We start from the raw sequence: 20,812 nt of genomic DNA on the forward strand, positions 1-20,812 counted from the left end.
TCTGAGATTACACTCTTGAGAGAAGACAAACCCATCAAATCAAATAGCTCCATATACAAACTGGATCCAATCATTGATGAGGGTATTTTGAGGATTGGAGGAAGGCTAAGCAAAGCAGCCATGCCAGTGAGTCTAAAGAACCCAATTATGCTACCCAAAGACTCGCACATATCCAGACTGATCCTGCGTGATATTCATCAAAAAGTTGGACACTCAGGAAGAAATCACATGCTCTCAAGATTGGGTCAGAGGTTCTGGCTACCATCTGCCAATTCCTCTGCGAGAAAGATAATAAAAGCTTGTGTCTTTTGCAGACGAATGCAGGCTAAAATTGGAGAACAGAAAATGGCTGACCTACCAGAGGAACGTGTCGCTCCTGATCTACCACCTTTCTCACATGTAGGTATTGACTACTGTGGGAATGCAAATTTATTAAAATGTTTAATTTAGGTTTACATTGAATTTAGCATGTTAAGGTTAGGTATAAATTATGATTATCAGAGTTTTCTAGCAAAAGACTCTGGTCAGTCCTGTTTTACTGAAACTCTTGGAGTTTGTGTTTTAGCAAGAAAGTCCAGCCAGTCCTGTACTCGGGTCTCAGTGTTTGAATAGATATGCTGAGTGGATTAGGGTGGGCAATGCTCTCAGTCTAAAACCGGTTCCTAATCCTGTCTTTTTCGGTTCCTGCCCCTAAATGTATATAAACTGTAAGAGAACATTCACGTCAGACTTGGTGACTGCAGCTACCGACAGCTCGTGTTCTCAATAAAGAATCCTGCTGAAGAAACAACCAAGTCTCCGGGTCTTTCGATTCTAAGTTCACAACAACTTGGTGCCATGAACCCGGATGGAGAAAAAGGAAACTCAAAGAACTTCAAGCTCAAAGACCTGACTCCAGATTGAAACTTCAAGCTCAAAGATCTCAAAGCCTGACTGAGTTCCAGAATCTTCCTTTACAACCAAGGGTTGGTGAGTTTCACTCCATTCAAAGAACCGCTACAGACCAGTATATGTGTTTTTTCCTCTGCGCCGTTCAGAGAAGAGTTAACAGACAGCTGCAGGGTTTTGTTAACTAAGTTATCCTCTAAAAAAAGTTTTTTTAGAGATGAAAGATACCCTCTGCCCGTCAGGGAAGATTAACATTACAGGTTAATATTGTGTACCCTTTGCTTTAGGCAGAGAAGAATTAGCTTTACGTGCTAGTTATTTTGGTTGATCCTCTGTTTTTGTAGGCAGGGAAGATTTTAGCGTAAATTGCTAATATTTTGGTTTATCCTCTGTTTTTTTTGTAGGCAGGGAGGTTAAGTGTGAAGTGTTGGTCATTTGGAAAGTTAACAATAGCTGATGTGTTAACAAGTGTACCCTAGAGAAGTTTTATTTTTGTATTTTTTTATTGTGTGGTAACAAAGAAAACTCACAGAAATGTTTAGAAAAAATGCCAGACTGATCCCCACGGAAAAAGGTGGCTTTGCGACTCCATCGTGGTCAGAAAGTGAATTAAAAAATATGTTAAGAGAACAAATGGACCTAATAGTCACTGAAAAAGTTAGACAGGAACTAACTCAGAAATATGAAATTCACCCAGACAAAACTTGGTCAGTAGATGAGTGTAAAAAGGTGCTTGGAGCAAGCATCCGCAAAAACCATATGAAGGGCATTATTTGTTGTCACAGAGAATTTGTTTTAGCAAAAAATACAGAACAGTCTAAGCGCAACTCAGAGCTAGAGAAACAGGTAAATGAGCTACGTGCTAGAATATCTTCGTTGACTAAGAAATTGAGCCGCAACAAAGCTATAGAAAAAACTGATGTAGAAGTTAGTCAGCCAGATAACATTTACCCTGACTTACAAGCTTTTTTTGAAACAGATGTAGCCATCCAATCAGTAACTGATAAGCCCTACTGGCAGTGAAGGTGTGTGGCGCTAGGAGAAGGTCTCAGGGAATTGAGGGAACTGAAAGTGTTCCTCTCAACTCTTCTGTTGTCCAAGTACAAACTGTTGCCAAAGCGCTAGGACCCAAAGATATCGAGAGACTATCCCAGAGTTTACCCTCAGCACGCACAGAATTTAGAAGAGCATTGATCAGTAAAATGCGTCTTTACGACATGTCGTTGCCAGAAGTTACACAGCTGATGTCACAAATTCTAACTGAATCTGAATTTAACAGTTTTGAGTCTGCTGTTACTTCCGAACTGCAACATGTCAGTAAAGGCGATTTGAGAGAAGGTGTTTTGAAAATCCTAAAGAATCTCTTAGGACCCAAAATAGATTGGTCGAAAGTTACTAGATGTGTACAAAAGAAAGGAGAGACTATAAGTGAATACACTGAAAGATTTTCTCAGGCAGCTGCAACGTACAGTGGAATAGTGGAGGATTCTGAAAGTGTACTAGATGATAGAGGAGCTCTAAGCCGAATTTGGGCAGATGGTCTTATAGCTGAGTACAGATCAGCCTTGCCATTCCTACATATTACGTGGGCTAACGGAACTCTCAGAAGTAACCTAGACAGGTTAGCTACATGGGAAAGAGATGCTGGTGTTAAAACCCAAGTGAGAATAGCAGCAGCTACGTTTAACCCAATGAAACAAGACAATAGATGGACTAAAAAAGAAAGTACATGCCACTACTGTGGAAAACTAGGACATTGGGAGAAAGAATGTAGGAAGAAGTTGCAAGATAATAAAAGAAATAGAATGCATAATTCTGCTCCTTCTCAACCTGCCTACAACCCGGACGTAGTTCAGCCAATGTCCACTGAAACTTTAGGACAGCTCGCGCAGGCTCTTCTAAGAGCACAAAAACAACAGGAAAAAAACTAATTGTTGGGGCTGTGAGTAGCTACCTTTCCCCGGTAATCCATCATAATGACAAAATAATTTTTGTGAAAGGTAGCATAAAAGAAAGAGAGATTGACTTTTTGCTTGATACAGGTGCAGAGATTACGATAATTCCTACAAAATTGGCTAAAGGTTTAGACATCCCGTACAAGAAAACCAAACTTTCTTTAACTGGCGTAATAGGTGAAGATTCTGTTTTGTATGAAACCCCGCCCATAGAGGTACAATTTGGCCCGAAAACTCTGATGACAAAATTGCTATGTGCTCCACTGAATACAGGTGCAATTTTAGGCATGGATCTTCTGAGACAAGTACATCTAACTTTAGACATGTCCTCAGAATCTGCTAGCATTAAAATTTCCTCAGCACACATTTCTACCAATAATGCAATCCCTCCAGAGTATGCTTTCTTACTGAATCATCCAATTTGGGCTAATGACAAGGATGATTGTGGTTTATTGACAGGTGTAGAACCAGTCAAATTGACAGGAACTCCACCCCCGGTTACCAAACAGTATCCAATCAGTAAGGAAGCCATACAGGGAATCAAACCTATTGTAGAAAAGCTGCTGACGCAAGGAGTGCTAGTTAAAACCAACAGTCCCTGTAACTCACCCATATGGCCCATCAAGAAATCCAATGGGACATGGAGACTCACCATAGACTTGTCATGACAAATCACTGGAAGCAATAGCAGGTGAACAAGTGTTTATTAGGACTCAACACTCAATACAATGAATATCACTCAAAGTCAATGAGGAAGATCCTTCTCAGGTTGAACTCGCGAAGACGCTTCTCTGGCCACAGGGCTGACGGAATACTCAGGGGGATTACGCTCAGGCTCGGTCACACAGGGACTTCGATGGTCAGGTGCTCGGTGCTCAGTGCTCGGTGATCGGTGCTCGGGTGCGGTGAAACAACAGGAAAACATCCACAGCAGCAGAAGACGACGACGACGACGACAACAACCCGGAAGACGGCACGAACAACACGAGAGACTGCAAGCAACGGATGGACACTGGAATGGAGAGATGAGTGAGTATATGTAGAGAATGGTAATGGGAAACAGCTGAGGCGGGGAAATGAGATGATTGCAGACAGCTGGAGCACTGAACAAACACGCGAGCGGAACAACGCCCACTCACGCAAACTCACAGACATGTAAACAAACAGTGACACGCGACACAGAGGAAACAATGAATATCAACCGTGACAAGACTACAGAGTAGCCAATAAAAACATTTATAAAATCACCCCGCTAGTGGCAGATCCATCTACAATCTGTAATGGCTTACCATTAGATTGTAAGATTTTTTCAGTAATTGATATGTCTAATGGATTCTTTTCTGTACCATTGCACTCTGACAGCCAGCCATGGTTAGCTTTCACAGTTGACCATGAACAATATCAGTGGACCCGATTGGCTCAGGGATTTCAAAACTCCCCGACCATATACCATCAGGCTGTCAGACGTGATTTGTGTGACCCAGAATGTCCAATAAAACAGTCCACTATGATCCAATATGTCGATGATATTTTGATTGCCTCAACAGACCACGAGGTACATCAAACTGAATTGGCATCATTGTTGGACTATTTGCATAAAAAAGGACACAAATGCAGCTTTCACAAAGCTCAAATGGCTAAAAAGCAAGTCACATTTCTGGGTCAAACAACTGGTGCAGGAAATAGATCTATTACACAGGATCGAACGGCTTCAGTCAAAGCCATACCTCCGCCTACTACCATTAAAACACTACGCTCATTTTTAGGAACAGCAGGTTACTGTAGACCGTGGATTGAAGAATATGCCTCGATTGCTCAGCCTCTCTATGACTTGTTGAAAGGCCATGGTAAAGATTCAGATATTGTTTGTATGGAAGAACTTCACCTCAAAGCATTCAATGATTTGAAAAGAGCACTATGTCAAGCACCAGCATTAGGAATTGCTCAATCTGATAGACCCTTTGTGCTTTATGTCCATGAACACTTGGGCTTTATGACTGCATGTCTAATGCAAGATCATGGGGGCAGTTTACGTCCAATTCATTACTATTCTGGTAAACTTGACATAGTAGCTCAAGGTATGGGACCATGCCTCAGAGCAGTACAGGCAGTTCATCTAGCGCTTCAGGCTTCATCAGTAATGGTGTTAGGTCAGATGGTAAATGTAAAATGCCCTCATGCAGTATCCGCACTAATGAATCAAGCAAAAGTCACTTCTGTCACTTCCTCTCGTTGGGGAAATTGGTTAACTACTCTCACAGCCCCGAACATTGTTTTACAGCGTGCACCGGTCACGAACCCCTCATCATGTATGATGTCTGCAATGACTGAAGTTGTGTTAGAGGATGAAGGCAAAATGACTCATGATTGTGTTACGCTTACATATGCAGCGTCAAGTGAAATAGCAGAAACTCCCATAGAAAATGCAGAATTTGAGTTGTTTGTTGATGGTTCAGCTCAAGTAATTGAAGGGAACAGACGAGCAGGTTATGCAGTAACGTCCACCACTGAGGTGGTAGCTTCAGGTCGTCTTCCAGATCATATTTCAGCTCAGGCTGCAGAACTGGTAGCTTTAACTAGAGCATGCACACTAGCTTCAGGATCAGTTGCAAATATCTACACAGATTCCAGGTATGCTTTTGGGGTTATTCATGATTTTGGTGTCATTTGGCAAAGCAGACAGTTTCTAACTTCTGCTGGATCCCCCATTAAGCATGCTGAATTAGTGAAAGATCTTATGTTTGCCATGAAACTTCCAAAGAAATTAGCGGTGATCAAAGTAAAAGCACATCTCACAACTAACACTACAGAAGCTAAAGGTAATGCTCTTGCAGATGTAGCAGCTAAACAGGCTTGTTTCTATGTAACTGTACAAGTGTGTTCAGGTAGTACAGCACAGAAGACAATTCTGCCTCCTGAATCTATCATTGATTTGTACAAAGATGTTCCTCTATATGAAGCATGGACATGGTTAGACAAAGGAGCCACTGTTGATTCATCTGGCTGCTGGACCAAAGGGGGGAAGTATGTTGCTCCCGAATCACTGCTGCCATATTTGGCTCAACAAATACACAATTTGGGTCACAGTGGTCCAGCAACGATGAATCACAGGTTCTCAAATCAATGGTGGAATCCAAAATTCAGAAATGTAGCCACAGAAACAGCCAAAAGGTGTGTTACATGTCAGAAAAATAATGATGCACCAGCAGCCATTACACCAGCAGCACATACCCCAGCTCCACCAGGACCATTTCGTCATTTGCAAGTTGATTACATATCGTTGCCTCGTTGTAAGGGAAAAACTGACGTTTTGGTAGTAATAGACAAGTTCTCAAGATGGATAGAAACTTATCCAACAGGGCGTGCTACAGCTGCACATACTGCTAAATGTCTTGTCACTGATTTCATTCCCAGATGGGGATTACCAGATTGCATTGACTCAGATCAAGGTACACACTTCACAGGACAGGTTGTCAAGGAGGTGTCTAGAATGTTGAAGGTTAAGTGGAATCTGCACTGCCCCTACAGGCCACAAGCATCAGGACAGGTTGAAAGGGCAAACAGAACAATCAAAACCAGGCTAAGCAAAACGCATCAGGAAGGAGTGTCATGGGTGGAAGCATTGACAGCTGTACTGTGTAGTATGAGAGCGTCACCTAACAGATCAGTAGGACTGAGCCCTCATGAGATTATTACAGGACGCCCAATGCAGATGCCAGGTGTGATTGACCTTAGAAATGCTGATGTTCACATTGCCTCAGATTGGTCACCAGATTACGTTGTAGTTACGTAACAGTCACGTATTTGTGTTAGCTGGGTTATTTGCGATGATGAAATGTGATGAGTGAGTGTGTGTGTGTGTGTGTGTGTGTGTTAACCTGCTTGTGAACTCCGAATCTCTGATTTCATTTAAGATCTATGAGCAACATTGATGCGTGATGCACTGTCCTTTAACCAGCTTTTGGTCCTGTTTGTCCCAGGTATGTTTTATATTCGGATTTGTCAAATTCTGTGTAAGAATATATTAGTCGAACTGAGTGTTAGCATTATCACATGTGCTATGTGCTCTCACGTGCTCGCACGTGCTGAACTGTGTAACTGCTCCATTTTAGGTGGCCGTTCTTTTCTTTCTGTATTCCATTTTATACAAAAATATACAAGATGGTTGCTTAAATTTAGTTCTCTGCATTTATGTGAATTGATGAGAAATGACAACAGAGAAAGTGATGTATATTTTATTTCTTTAATGTATGTTTTATTTTGAGTTTAATTCCACTATACGATCACTTTGTAAAAATATATATTCAGCAGAGTTTCACATCTCTCGCTGCTGATCTACACTGTTAGACTTTTCTGTAATTTCTACAGTTATTTACTTTAAATCCCCCAGTATTGTACTGCTATTTCTCTTTACAGTAAATAACTGTGATTCCCATTGCATCATGGGAATTTTCTGTGACGTCTAACACCACATACAGAGACTTACTGTATTTTTTAAATTTGCTGTATACTACTGTATTTGACGTAACTGCCTCTCTGGCTGGCACCATTCCACCGTGCTTTTTATTTCCTAATTTTTGCCTTACACCGCGTGTCTACAACGCTATAATAGCCATAGGCTGTCTATATTGGACACTTGAAGCGACCGGACCTTTAAATGCAAACCTGTTTATCCCTTGTCAGAAATAGCGCGAGCGCTTGGACTCGTATCGGACTACGTCAGAAATATAACGGCCGCGGCGCATCACTACACCTATTTTTTACAGTCTATCTATGCACTACACTGACTGTCTGGGATTTGTCGTGTCGCGTCAGAGCATCCAGTGTAGGGGTCTGTCTTTTGTTGGATCGCGACGTTCGTGTCTGGCCCGAGGAAGAGACGGAATTCACTTCACCGAGAGAGACATCAGCATGCAAGGTAAAAAAAAATAAAATAAACTTCTGCGTGTGTTGACAGTATTGTGCCCAGTTTAACCTATGTTTTAACGTTACCTGTTACTCGTCGTCAACATGGCGGTAACGAACTTTACCATGGTAAACTGAGCTAACGTTTCATTTTACACACTTTGTTAGATTATTGAATTGTCGAGTTAAAATATGACAACGAGCAACGCGTTTACATTAACAATAAATGTGAATAAACCATAGGAATAAACTATAATGTGAAATTCTGTTTAGCCTAATGTTGGCCTACTAATGAGAACCTTTATAGTTTTAGCATTAGTTTGCAAACTATACCATATTATATATATATTTTAATGGAATTTAATATTTACTTCTATTTTTGTGTTTAAAGGCAACTGCAACAAAGCGCCAATTCGCGCCAGTGACTTCTAGCAAGATTCCAGAGGTAGGCCAGCCCATTTGTGATATATTTTGAGATAAGTTTGCTGAAATGATTAGCAATACGCTATGTGAAAATAGCTTTTGAGCCACTGGTGCAGACTAGGTAGCTTACAATATCTTATAAAATCTCTATAAAATTGTCTAACTTTATATCAAATAAGTGACCTTTGCCTTTTGTCTAACTTTATTACACAGCAAATGAACCAATCAGAAGATGGACCATTGTCTTTGTTCAGTCTCACCAGATTAAATGTATCCAGGTAAGCACTGCAGTAAAACTCTCACTAATTCATTCATACCAAATCTAGCATTCTAAACAACTTAAGTTTATGTTTTTGCATTATTGTGATATTTTATTAGCCAGAAGACTCTACCATTGCAGTTCCACCTGACTAGGAAGGTCCTAATATCAGCGCACAGGTGGGTTAACTACTGTAGGAAGGAGAAGAACGATCATCACACAGTGATTTCTTGCATGTATACTGTGTATTTGTCTCAAACAGGTACTCCTTCACTGCAGACAAGCTGAAATGGGCTAAAATCATCTATTTCAGTCGTTCTTTCTATGGATCTCAGCATTTTTGGACAGAATTGAGGATTTGTAAGTATTAAAATTTAATCTGGCATGATTTTATTTAGTTCTTTTGTATGTTATTTATTGACAAAAGCTGTTTACAAATTTATATTCTTAAGTTTTTGTGAAAATGATAATAAAAATAAACAAAAAAGGAGGTTAAAAATAATGTGACACTAATATTTTCTCTCTCTCACTCTCTCACTCTCATAGTGTTGGAACTGGGATCTCCTCTGAAGGACTGAGTACATTTGTGTTTGTGGGCACGCATGCAGACCAGGGAACACTCTGATGTTGTCAATCAAGTTCTGAACAGGAACCAATCTTTGGAGAAGTTCATTTATTCACAAAGGTGGACAAAAACATTGTGTTGGCTTTTTAAAGATTATTTTGATGATGACTTTTACTCCTATGCTGTAGAAAAGATGGAGTAGACAGTCAGACATTGATAATAATAAGAAATGTTTCTTGAGCATCAAAGAGACTTCTTTCAAAAACATTACGACACTTAAATACTTCTTTTGGCCACCAGTGTACATGAATCCAACACATTTTTGGAAATAAGTGAAATTATTTTTAAGGTGGGGTTATGTGTCTTGTATTGTGAAAAGAACTGTGTTTTGTCCTGTTTTGGACATTTCCTTTTTGAATGCTTAAAAATGTATTTATATTCTGCAGTTTTGTGAATGTAATGGTTGATATTTCATTATAATACTTGTATAAGCTAAACAACCAATGACTCTACATTCATTTAGTCAAATGCTAATGTTTTGTTTATGGTTTTATGTATGTTTTCAAAAATGTTTGCAGTGAAGGACAGCACATAATGTGTTAATTTAACACATTTACACATCTTTGTGCTAACCTCTCTGACATATTTACTTTGTTAAAATCATTAACACAATGAATGAGTTAAAATTAACACAAAAAATGTTGTCTCTAAACTCACCCATTAATGTGTAAATTTCACACATCATTTCCAGCATTGGCATGTTTATTTTGTGATGTATATGAAATGTTTTAAATAAAAAAAATTTATTTTGTAATAATTTTGTCTAATTGGTTTGTATGAAAGTAGTACTTATGTAGGATAAAAATAAAATTAATCATATATCAAAATTATCAAATCTAATTTATATTTAGTACAAATAAAAATAATTACAGTAGTGTACTGATTAGCTTCGTTTTTACAGTAATGCACTGTACTGATTAGCTTCGTTTTTACAGTAATGCACTGTATTACACAAAACTGAAATATGGTTTGGTACTGTAACTCTTAATTACAGTAACTTACTGGCAACAGTGTTGCCAGTAAGTTACTGTAAAAAACCCTTGAAAAGTCTAACAGTGTATGAGCAACATTGATGCGTGATGCACTGTCCTTTAACCAGCTTTTGGTCCTGTTTGTCCCAGACTCCCAGGCTCAGTAAAGAGATCTTGAGTAACCATCCACCTGCTCTCCGTGTGATTCCATCCACACAAACACACACAGTCACACTCCCACCTCTGCTGTGCGGTGAACTCTACCTCAGTACCTGTGTCTGTGCGGTGAACTCTACCTGTGTCTGTGCGGTGAACTCTAACGTTACCTGTGTCTGTTAGGGCTGTCGCGCGCGATATGCGGTTTTACCGCATTTATTAATTTATTTTGATTTATTTGTTGCTATATAAATAAGTGTCACAATGTGGTCAGCATGCACAAAAACGAGTACATTTTAAGTAACCAATAAACCGAAACTAAACCGTGTCTCTGCGCATTGAAAGCCTGTCACTCAGCGCGCAGTTGTTACGGCAACGGACTGTCTTTGAGTTAGTCATTAAACCATTAATTCAACAACACGTTCAAAAACGCTGATTGATTCATTAAAAGATTAATTATTTTTAACTTTGAGCTCCGCTTTTTAAGGCTCAGCTGACCAGCAATGCGTCGCATGGGTAACGCTGAAGCTTCATAGAGACAAATGGCATTGATTCAATGCGTGACTCACTGAGTTTTGTTTCCCGTGACCGCGAGTTCCTCGCGCTGTGGATGCTGACCAGCGCTGTCGCTGATGCCATTCATGGTAAATACCCTTTATTTTAAACGTTAAAAGGATGACAGGACAAATATTTAACTTTTCTTGGACACGGCAACATTTTCACGTATATGACTTGACCTCAAAGACAGACGCAGGTAATCGCACGCGTTCAGTCGTTCTCTCTCATTCACTGTCTGTTTAGGCTTAAAGACCCACTCCGATGAAAATCATGTTTTTCTAGGTGTTAACATGTTCTTGTGGCATTTTTCTGATGTTAGAGGACATATATTGAGAAAAATAAGCTCAAAGTTGTATTTCTGAGTATTTCTGCATTCAAATGGCTGTGAATCAGTAGCAGGCGCTAAAATGCCAGCTAAAATAGACTGGAGTTGTGACGTAGTAACTCCACTGGGTGGGGCCACAAGCTCATACTCCCCTCCGCCCCCGCCCGCTCAGGTTCTGAGGAGTAGAGATGGCGGATCAACACCTATGTGCGGTAGCGGGTTGCAATACTAACTGTACGTTCACACCGCCGCCGACTTGAGCGGCAAAGAAGCTCTGGCCGCACTTTCAAGGACGCTTGTCTAAAAGTACGAGGAAGCTTGTTGACGCTTTGGCCGCTCTGAAGTAGCAGCATTCTATGTTCGATCATGGGAGAAGAGAAGTGCCACACCATGAAAAGTAAACAGAATAAACAAGCAATACATTGACACTAGAAACCTTTTATAATGACAGCATTTGTATAACCGTTTTGGTCACTTTATTATTATTAGTGAGTGCGCGCGCGCGGCCGGGTCTCTCTCTCTCTCTCTCTCTCTCTCTCTCTCTCTCTCTCTCCGTTCTTATATGCCCTGTCAAGTGCGCCCTGTTAAACTGGCAGGACTTAAAAACACATAATGATAAGCTTTCACTCTGCTAATGAGCTACTGCCGCTCTGCTGAAGCGAAGTCCCAGAAAACGGCACAGGTTTTGTGATTTTGGCTAAAAACGGCATAATCATCATTTAAAGACCACTGAGAATGTTTACAGTTTTTCTCGATTGCTTAAACACATTTCTTGAAACTATGCCTCATATTCTCAAAACAGTAAACACAAATCCATAACGTCTCACCCAATTCCCCAAACATCCTATTTTCAGGTCAAAATGAAGCTCTACACTCAAAACCATTCACTCTTGCTGAAAAACCAAACTTTGCCCTCACACTGGACACACAAGCCCTCAAAATCACACACACTACAACATAGTCTAACACACTGGTGCAATAAATTCAAAACAACATTTCCAAAACTGGTAAGTTATGTTACTTGTGGTTGCCCCCCTCACAAACCTTTTCACATGATGAACACAAAAGACACAACCAATGGATACACTGGCACATTTTTATTCATTCATGTACTACACAGTACAACACACACACACACACAAAAAAAAATTCTATATTTTTTTTACTCTCTCCTCTAATTTTTTTTTTTACAGTATTTACTTACTAACAGTAAGATGTGTGTGACCATCATATGACAGTAAAAGAGCACACACAAAACCTTATTCTATGTGGAATTGTATTGGAATGGTAAAGAGTGTTAGTAGGTGACAGGAGGGCCTCGATCCACTCAAGGAGACAATATGATGAACACGTCTAAGAATGTTCCACGTATGGTTGAAATACCATCATTGGCCTAGAAAGATAACATTCTGGGAGTCAAGACTATAAAGGATGAAGGATGGCCAACCTTCACTGTCACACTCTGTGCCACTCTGTGTGACTGTACGACTGCTGGCCTTTTCTTGCAAGAAAATAAACCTCATCAAAGACTATTGGAAATGTTTGTCTTTTATTCAGTGATAGAATTTTGTTTGCCACCACACCTCCCTGAAGGTTCTCGAGGTGACGGTAAAGCGACTCAAATTTGGCCTTACTCGTAGCCCAGCCTCCCTCACAGTCATACCATTGCCTAAGACATGGGCAACTAGAGTGGCTTGAATTTCATCTGAGACTGCTTGTCTTCTTGTCCTTCGTCGTCGTCCTCCTCCTCCTCCTTATCCCTCCTCGATCTCTTCCTTCATGTCTTTCTGGATCCATTGTTCCAAAACTCAATAAACTGATTTGGGCCCCTTTATCTATCTATTGAAGGATCTGATTGATGTGTGTTAAATTTTGACTCTTAGTGTTTCCACGTGGGTAATTGTGTGCTAACTGAGCTGAAGCTGTGCTGACTTGAGTGAACAATATTGAGTGCTAGTGCTTTATACATGACAACATGGTCTAGGCAATGAGAAATGAAGGGATTTGTGTGTAGAGTTTTGCAGTGACAGTTCAACAAATCTGACTCATGTGTCAAAACAGGGAATAGTGTTTATAGTTTAGTGAAATGGGTGTGCTTTTTGATAAATGGCATTATGGTTTTGAAATTTTAGTTCAAAAGCCTGGTTATAGTGTTTAAGCAATCAAGAAAAACTGTAAAAATAGCTCGAAATATGATCGGAGTGGGACTTTAAGTGCAAATCCACGAAGCCCCTGTACAAATCACCATGCTAAAACCATGATCACCACGTCTTCTTATCATTATTAACTTATTTAACATTCAATACACATGCACGAAGTTCAAAACAAGAAGGGTATAGCCTTATGAAAAAAGAAAACACGCGAATATCGCGGTTGCTGCGGTTACTTGAATTCCTCTGCGGTTGGCTTGTCAGTAGCGCGGTACTGCAATATTGCGGTTATCGCGACAGCCCTAGTGTCTGTGCGGTGAAGTCTACCTGTGTCTGTGCGGTGAACTCTACCTGTGTCTGTGCGGTGAACTCTACCTGTGTCTGTGCGGTGAACTCTGTGTCTGTGCGGTGAACTCTACCTGTGTCTGTGCGGTGAACTCTACCTGTGTCTGTGCGGTGAACTCTACCTGTGTCTGTGCGGTGAAGTCTGTGTCTGTGTGGTGAACTCTGTCTGTGTCTGTGCGGTGAACTCTACCTGTGTCTGTGCGGTGAACTCTACCTGTGTCTGTGCGGTGAAGTCTACCTGTGTCTGTGCGGTGAAGTCTACCTGTGTCTGTGCGGTGAACTCTGTGTCTGTGTGGTGAACTCTGTGTCTGTGCGGTGAACTCTGTGTCTGTGCGGTGAACTCTACCTGTGTCTGTGCGGTGAACTCTACCTGTGTCTGTGCGGTGAACTCTACCTGTGTCTGTGTGGTGAACTCTGTGTCTGTGTGGTGAACTCTGTCTGTGTCTGTGCGGTGAACTCTACCTGTGTCTGTGCGGTGAACTCTACCTGTGTCTGTGCGGTGAAGTCTACCTGTGTCTGTGCGGTGAACTCTGTGTCTGTGCGGTGAACTCTGTGTCTGTGCGGTGAAGTCTACCTGTGTCTGTGCGGTGAACTCTGTGTCTGTGTGGTGAACTCTGTGTCTGTGCGGTGAACTCTGTGTCTGTGCGGTGAAGTCTACCTGTGTCTGTGCGGTGAACTCTGTGTCTGTGTGGTGAACTCTGTGTCTGTGTGGTGAACTCTGTGTCTGTGCGGTGAAGTCTACCTGTGTCTGTGTGGTGAACTCTGTGTCTGTGCGGTGAACTCTACCTGTGTCTGTGCGGTGAACTCTGTGTCTGTGTGGTGAACTCTACCTGTGTCTGTGTGGTGAACTCTGTCTGTGTCTGTGCGGTGAACTCTACCTGTGTCTGTGCGGTGAACTCTACCTGTGTCTGTGCGGTGAAGTCTACCTGTGTCTGTGTGGTGAACTCTACCTGTGTACCTGTGTCTGTGCGGTGAAGTCTACCTGTGTCTGTGCGGTGAAGTCTACCTGTGTCTGTGCGGTGAAGTCTACCTGTGTCTGTGCGGTGAACTCTGTGTCTGTGCGGTGAACTCTACCTGTGTCTGTGTGGTGAACTCTACCTGTGTACCTGTATCTGTGCGGTGAACTCTGTGTCTGTGCGGTGAACTCTACCTGTGTACCTGTATCTGTGTGGTGAACTCTACCTGTGTCTGTGCGGTGAACTCTACCTGTGTCTGTGCGGTGAACTCTACCTGTGTCTGTGCGGTGAACTCTACCTGTGTCTGTGCGGTGAACTCTACCTGTGTCTGTGTGGTGAACTCTACCTGTGTCTGTGCGGTGAACTCTACCTGTGTCTGTGCGGTGAACTCTACCTGTGTCTGTGTGGTGAACTCTACCTGTGTCTGTCTGGTGAACTCTACCTGTGTCTGTGCGGTGAACTCTACCTGTGTCTGTCTGGTGAACTCTACCTGTGTCTGTGTGCGGTGAACTCTACCTGTGTCTGTGTGCGGTGAACTCTACCTGTGTCTGTGCGGTGAACTCTACCTGTGTCTGTGCGGTGAACTCTACCTGTGTCTGTGCGGTGAACTCTACCTGTGTCTGTGCGGTGAACTCTACCTGTGTCTGTGTGGTGAACTCTACCTGTGTCTGTCTGGTGAACTCTACCTGTGTCTGTGCGGTGAACTCTACCTGTGTCTGTGCGGTGAACTCTACCTGTGTCTGTGCGGTGAACTCTACCTGTGTCTGTGCGGTGAACTCTACCTGTGTCTGTGTGGTGAACTCTACCTGTGTCTGTCTGGTGAACTCTACCTGTGTCTGTGCGGTGAACTCTACCTGTGTCTGTCTGGTGAACTCTACCTGTGTCTGTGTGCGGTGAACTCTACCTGTGTCTGTGTGCGGTGAACTCTACCTGTGTCTGTGCGGTGAACTCTACCTGTGTCTGTGCGGTGAACTCTACCTGTGTCTGTGCGGTGAACTCTACCTGTGTCTGTGCGGTGAACTCTACCTGTGTCTGTCTGGTGAACTCTACCTGTGTCTGTCTGGTGAACTCTACCTGTGTCTGTGCGGTGAACTCTACCTGTGTCTGTGCGGTGAACTCTGTGTCTGTGTGGTGAACTCTACCTGTGTCTGTGTGGTGAACTCTACCTGTGTCTGTGTGGTGAACTCTACCTGTGTCTGTCTGGTGAACTCTACCTGTGTCTGTGTGGTGAACTCTACCTGTGTCTGTGTGCGGTGAACTCTACCTGTGTCTGTGCGGTGAACTCTACCTGTGTCTGTGTGGTGAACTCTACCTGTGTCTGTGCGGTGAACTCTACCTGTGTCTGTGCGGTGAACTCTACCTGTGTCTGTGCGGTGAACTCTACCTGTGTCTGTGTGGTGAACTCTACCTGTGTCTGTGCGGTGAACTCTGTGTCTGTGTGGTGAACTCTACCTGTGTCTGTGTGGTGAACTCTACCTGTGTCTGTGTGGTGAACTCTACCTGTGTCTGTCTGGTGAACTCTACCTGTGTCTGTGTGGTGAACTCTACCTGTGTCTGTGTGGTGAACTCTACCTGTGTCTGTGTGGTGAACTCTACCTGTGTCTGTGTGGTGAACTCTCCTTTTTTTTACCAAGAACATAATATATCCTCTTTTTTTCATTTTCTTTTTCTTCATGTCATCACATTGTTTAGAGCATAAGAAACAAATGGTAAAAAATAAAATAAAATAAAAACATTTTTGAAAAATGATATTTTATTCATATGTTATGCTATGTCCTCTGTAGTGGACACCAGGGCTCAGTTGTTTAAAAAATAAAATGACATGAAATTATATGTATAGGCAAAAACAATGGGATTTTTTTTTTTTGTTTGTTTCACAATAGATTTTGGGGTTTCAGGATTTTTTTTTTAACCAAAATTTGTATACAGATGATTCTCAACTATGTTATGAAAGATATAACGGAATGAATTGATACACCATTTTACTTTATATGTGGGTAAAATGGCCATAAATTAATATTCCCATTCAATGCAATGTATCTATACACTGTATCTAATGTGCACATTAATGTGTTCTTGGAGCAACATTTATTGAAAAAAGAAGTGCAATAATTGGAGTAATAATTAGCAACATTTTAATAATAATATCTAATATTTCATAGGAATATTGATTTATAATTTATTTCCATATTCACTTGTTCTGTCTCCCAAAATGCCTGATAAACATGCTTTAAGTCCTGATGTCTCTACAGTGGACATGCATGAAATCAACGCCCTGTTCAGGAACAGAAAGTCATTTTTTGATTTGAAACCCCATAATGTTTTCCTGAGATGTTGGTTTATGAAATACAATTTGAAAAGTAGTCTGATTTAAATTATAATTACAATATATTATCATATTTCCGTAAGAGTGCTACATTTTGATCACTAAATTAATGTCAGGCATTTTTAAAGACCAAGGAGAAGTTGTTTTCATGGTGAAACCTCCAAACATTTGGTATCTCAGAAAAGCCCTGAATGTGCTCTTTACAGGACACCCAGGTGTGACATGTGACATGTCTAGTGTCAGAGGAATTCACTCAAATATAATGTCCTCTACAGTGGACAAAAGTCTATTCCTGGGTCCCAGGAGGATATAAACAAAACAGGAAGCAAATAAGAAAAAAGGACATAAAAGGTACAAGACAGGGGTAGCCTACATGAGTTAGACATAGTCCCAAAGTAATGCTGTTCCTCAGCAAGCAAAACATGAAAAATGGTTTCTGACTTAATAAGAATTCAAAATAAGAACAAAAGAAGGAGACTGCGCCGCTTCTCTTCCGCCAGGGGGCGCGCGCACGCACGCGTCACGATTCGAGACGTCACCACGCCGATGACGCAGGCGTGACGTAGCGCGGATGTCCCAGAATGCCGCTGTCTGCCAGCGCAACAGTGATCAATGGTCAGGCGAGTCGGATAAACCGGTGATTAAACGCGTTAAATGCCACAGATCAGCGGGTGATCGAAGCTCTTCGTGTCGGATGGACATCGCTTCACGTGACAGTTCATGAGTAAATGAGATCTACTTAGAGAAATCATCTTCTTCATCATCATCATCTTCAGAGCTGAAGACAAACCCAGCAGGTAAAATCATCACGATCGGTGTGATCATCACTCAAACTGTCATCAGTCACAGTTTCATCTGATGATCATAGTCGAGATTGACCAGTTCCTCAATAAAATCATCATCATCATCATCATCATCACTATCACTTCTCTGATTAATGTTATGATCACAGTGAACGACAATCACAGCTGTAACAGTCGTTACAAACACACACTCAAAAAGACAACTGTCGTTTTTTAAGTTGCTTGTAGTAACATGTATACCGTGGTGAATGTGATCATTCAGTACAATCACAGTATTTCTGTCATGTAACATCTCTGAAGAAGACTGTATTGTTTTCCTCAACTGTGGTCGCTTTAGAAAATAAACCAGAGAGAATGTGAAAAGTGTTTCTTAAACTCATACACATACACCATAACATTACCAGCACAGCTCAAAGAAACTGATTAGTAAAACTTACTTAGTGGCGGAATTAACATTCTTAAAGGGACAGTTCACCTAAAACTTAAAACTCTGTCATTAGGCTAATTACTCTCCCTCATGCCGTTTCCAAACCCGTAAGACCTTCGCTCATCCTCAGAACACAAATGAAGATCTTTTTGGATGAAATCGGAGAGATTTCTGTCCCTCCATTGACAGTCTACGCAACTACCACTTTCAACCCCCAGAAAGGTAGTAAAGACTTCATAAAGTAATCCATGTGACTCCAGTGGTTTAACCAAAATTTTATGAAGAGATGTGAGTGATCAAAAAGCTCTCAGACTTCATTAAAAGTATCTTCATTTGTGTTTCGAAGACAAACGAAGGTCTTATGGGTTTGGAACGACATGACTAATTAATGACAGAAGTTACATTTTTGGGTGAACTCTCCCTTTAAGTGTCTTTAAATACCTAACACTTACTGTGTACATAGCCTACATGTTTTAACATTGTACTTGTATTTAAAAATACCCTTCATGTAATTATAAATGTAATTAATTTCTGTACCTACATCTATAATTACACTGTTGACTCATCCCTTACACATAAGGAGGCCATATTAGGTCTTGATGTTGTTTCCGGCTCTACTAGAACAGGTTTTCCTGCTTGAATGTTGATTATTTTCCTCATATTCTCCATTGTTGCGGCTCCTCTCTTCCCAGTCTGTCAGTAACGCTCTCTTTAGTTCCTGTCTCTATGAAGCCCCTCCTTCTGAAAAGCACACTGTGCTCTGATTGGTCGGCTGGAGCAGTGTGTTGTGATTGGTCGAGCGCTTCGAGTGTGTTTGGGAAATGTCCCGCCCCGTTACCATAACCACCAGTTTAACACACTACTAACTAGCTCAACCAGGCCCCGCCCCTTTATTCTGCGTATTAATTATTATAATGAGGAATATTGTGACGTGTTCGTTCCCGGAAGAAACTCAAGACTACAATAGCTGCGTTTCCACTGTCGGGCCAGGCCGGGCCGTGCTAGTGCGTGCCAGGGCCAGTCGCGTTTCCACTATCACTTCCGGGGCTTGATCGGGGCTTACTCGGGGCCAACGGCCAGGATTTCTGGCCCGTCGAATACCTTGGGCCAAAGCGGGCCAGCTCGGGCTAGAGGAGTGGTTACGAACAGAGGCGGAGTTCATCTGAGTCGGGACTCGAGACGTCAGCGCCGGATGATTCTGTCAGCATTAAAGACTTTTAAAATAATTTAACTCGCGTTCATGTTTGAATGCCTTCTGTTTGTGATGCAAAAGACTATGCGCGCTAACCGTTACCGTAGTAAACATAGTAAACGCTTGAAGATACGCATAGTAAAAAAACATATTGAACGCTTGAAGAAATCAGACCAATCATAAAGGCTATCACAGTCATGTTTTTATTTGATCTGTCAGTAGCTTACGTCTCGTCTCTTTATACCGGACTCTTTTTTCGGGAGCTTCCTCTGTTTCTCTGACTGAAAATATCTGTATGGGAGTCGAGAGAGTGCTAAAGCTCCTCAGGTCGTAGTTTTGGTGGCATATATTTGTAGATTTTCAGCATACTCCAGTCTTCAGTGTCACATGATCCTTCAGAAATCATTCTAATATGATGATTTGATGATCAAGAAACATTTATGATTATTATCAATGTTGAGAACAGTTGTGTACAATTTTTTTTTTTCAAAATTCTTCAATGAATAGAAAGTTCAAAAGAACAGCATTATCTGAAAGCTAAAGCTTTTGTAACATTAAACGCTACCATTCGAAAGTTTGGGGTCAGTAAGAATTTTAATGTTATTTTTGGGGGAAATAAATAAATCAATACTTTTATTCATCAAGGATGAGTTAAACTGATCAAAAGTTACAGTAAAGACATTTATAATGTTAGAAAATATTCTATTTTAAATAAATGCTGTTCTTTCGAACTTTCTATTCATCAAAGCATCATTTTCAGTTCAACACTGATAATAATAATGAATGTTTCTTGATCATCAAATCATCATATTAGAGTGATTTGTGAAGGATCATGTGACACTGAAGACTGGAGTAATGATGCTGAACATTCAGCTTTGATCACAGGAATAAATTACAATTTAAAAAATATTCACATAGAAAACAGTCATTTTAAATTGTCATAATATTTCACAATATTACTTTTTTTTTATTGTTTTTTTTTTATCAAATAAATGCAGCCTTGGTGAGCAGAAGAGACTTCTTTTAAAAACATTAAAAATCTTACTGACCCCAAACTTTTGAACGGTAGTGTAAATAAAGTGCGACTTTCTATTTTCTGGGATAAGGATCAAACAATAAGATCTTTAAACATTTGTAAAATAGCTCAAATATATGTTGAATGTATGATATCAGCCTGTAATCTGAGAGTTGAACTGGAGCTGATGTCATGATGTCACTGTGTGTTTCAGGGCAAATGGCCAGTCCCAGAACCAAACGAGTGCTGAAGGAGGTGCGGACCGAAGACGAGAACAATGTGAGTGTCCGTCAGCATGTGAATGAAAATCAAATTTAGCAAATGAAAATTAGCCCATGATTTACTCTCCCTCAAGTCATTCTAGGTGTATGACTTTATTCTTTCAGACGAATACAATCAGAGTTATATTAAAAACTGTCCTGGCTCTTCCAAGCTTTATAATGGCAGTGAATGGCTGTTTCTGTTTTGAAGTCCATAAAAGTGCATCTATCCATCATAAAAGTGCAAAGTGCATCTATCATCATAAAAGTGCA

The 20,812-nt window shown here is 41.0% G+C and overlaps 2 protein-coding genes across 7 annotated transcripts in view; both read left to right on the forward strand.

Annotated features, from left to right (window-relative positions):
* Positions 1-7,492: 7,492 nt before the first annotated feature.
* LOC311282288 (uncharacterized protein) lies at positions 7,493-9,583 on the forward strand. Its single transcript, XM_084395969.1, has 6 exons — positions 7,493-7,761; positions 8,140-8,193; positions 8,385-8,449; positions 8,550-8,609; positions 8,693-8,790; positions 8,977-9,583. Exons 1-6 carry the CDS (start codon positions 7,501-7,503, stop codon positions 9,006-9,008), a joined length of 570 nt encoding a protein of 189 aa, XP_084252095.1. The 5' UTR covers positions 7,493-7,500; the 3' UTR covers positions 9,009-9,583.
* A 7,807-nt stretch (positions 9,584-17,390) lies between these two features.
* Positions 17,391-20,812, forward strand: part of arfgap1 (ADP-ribosylation factor GTPase activating protein 1) — a 34,397-nt gene continuing 30,975 nt past the window's right edge. For 4 of the 6 annotated variants that reach the window (XM_084394824.1, XM_084394826.1, XM_084394827.1 and 1 more), the window contains exons 1-2: positions 17,416-17,639; positions 20,494-20,558. In XM_084394824.1, coding sequence (XP_084250950.1) covers positions 20,499-20,558 — 60 coding nt within the window. In that variant the 5' untranslated portion in view covers positions 17,416-17,639; positions 20,494-20,498. Of the gene's footprint in view, positions 17,640-20,493; positions 20,559-20,812 lie in introns of all 6 variants that reach the window. The other 2 variants (XM_084394829.1, XM_084394825.1) reach the window with 2 other exon arrangements.

Source organism: Rutilus rutilus (assembly GCF_951802725.1).
Source record: "Rutilus rutilus genome assembly, chromosome: 22".
NCBI lineage: Eukaryota > Metazoa > Chordata > Actinopteri > Cypriniformes > Leuciscidae > Rutilus > Rutilus rutilus.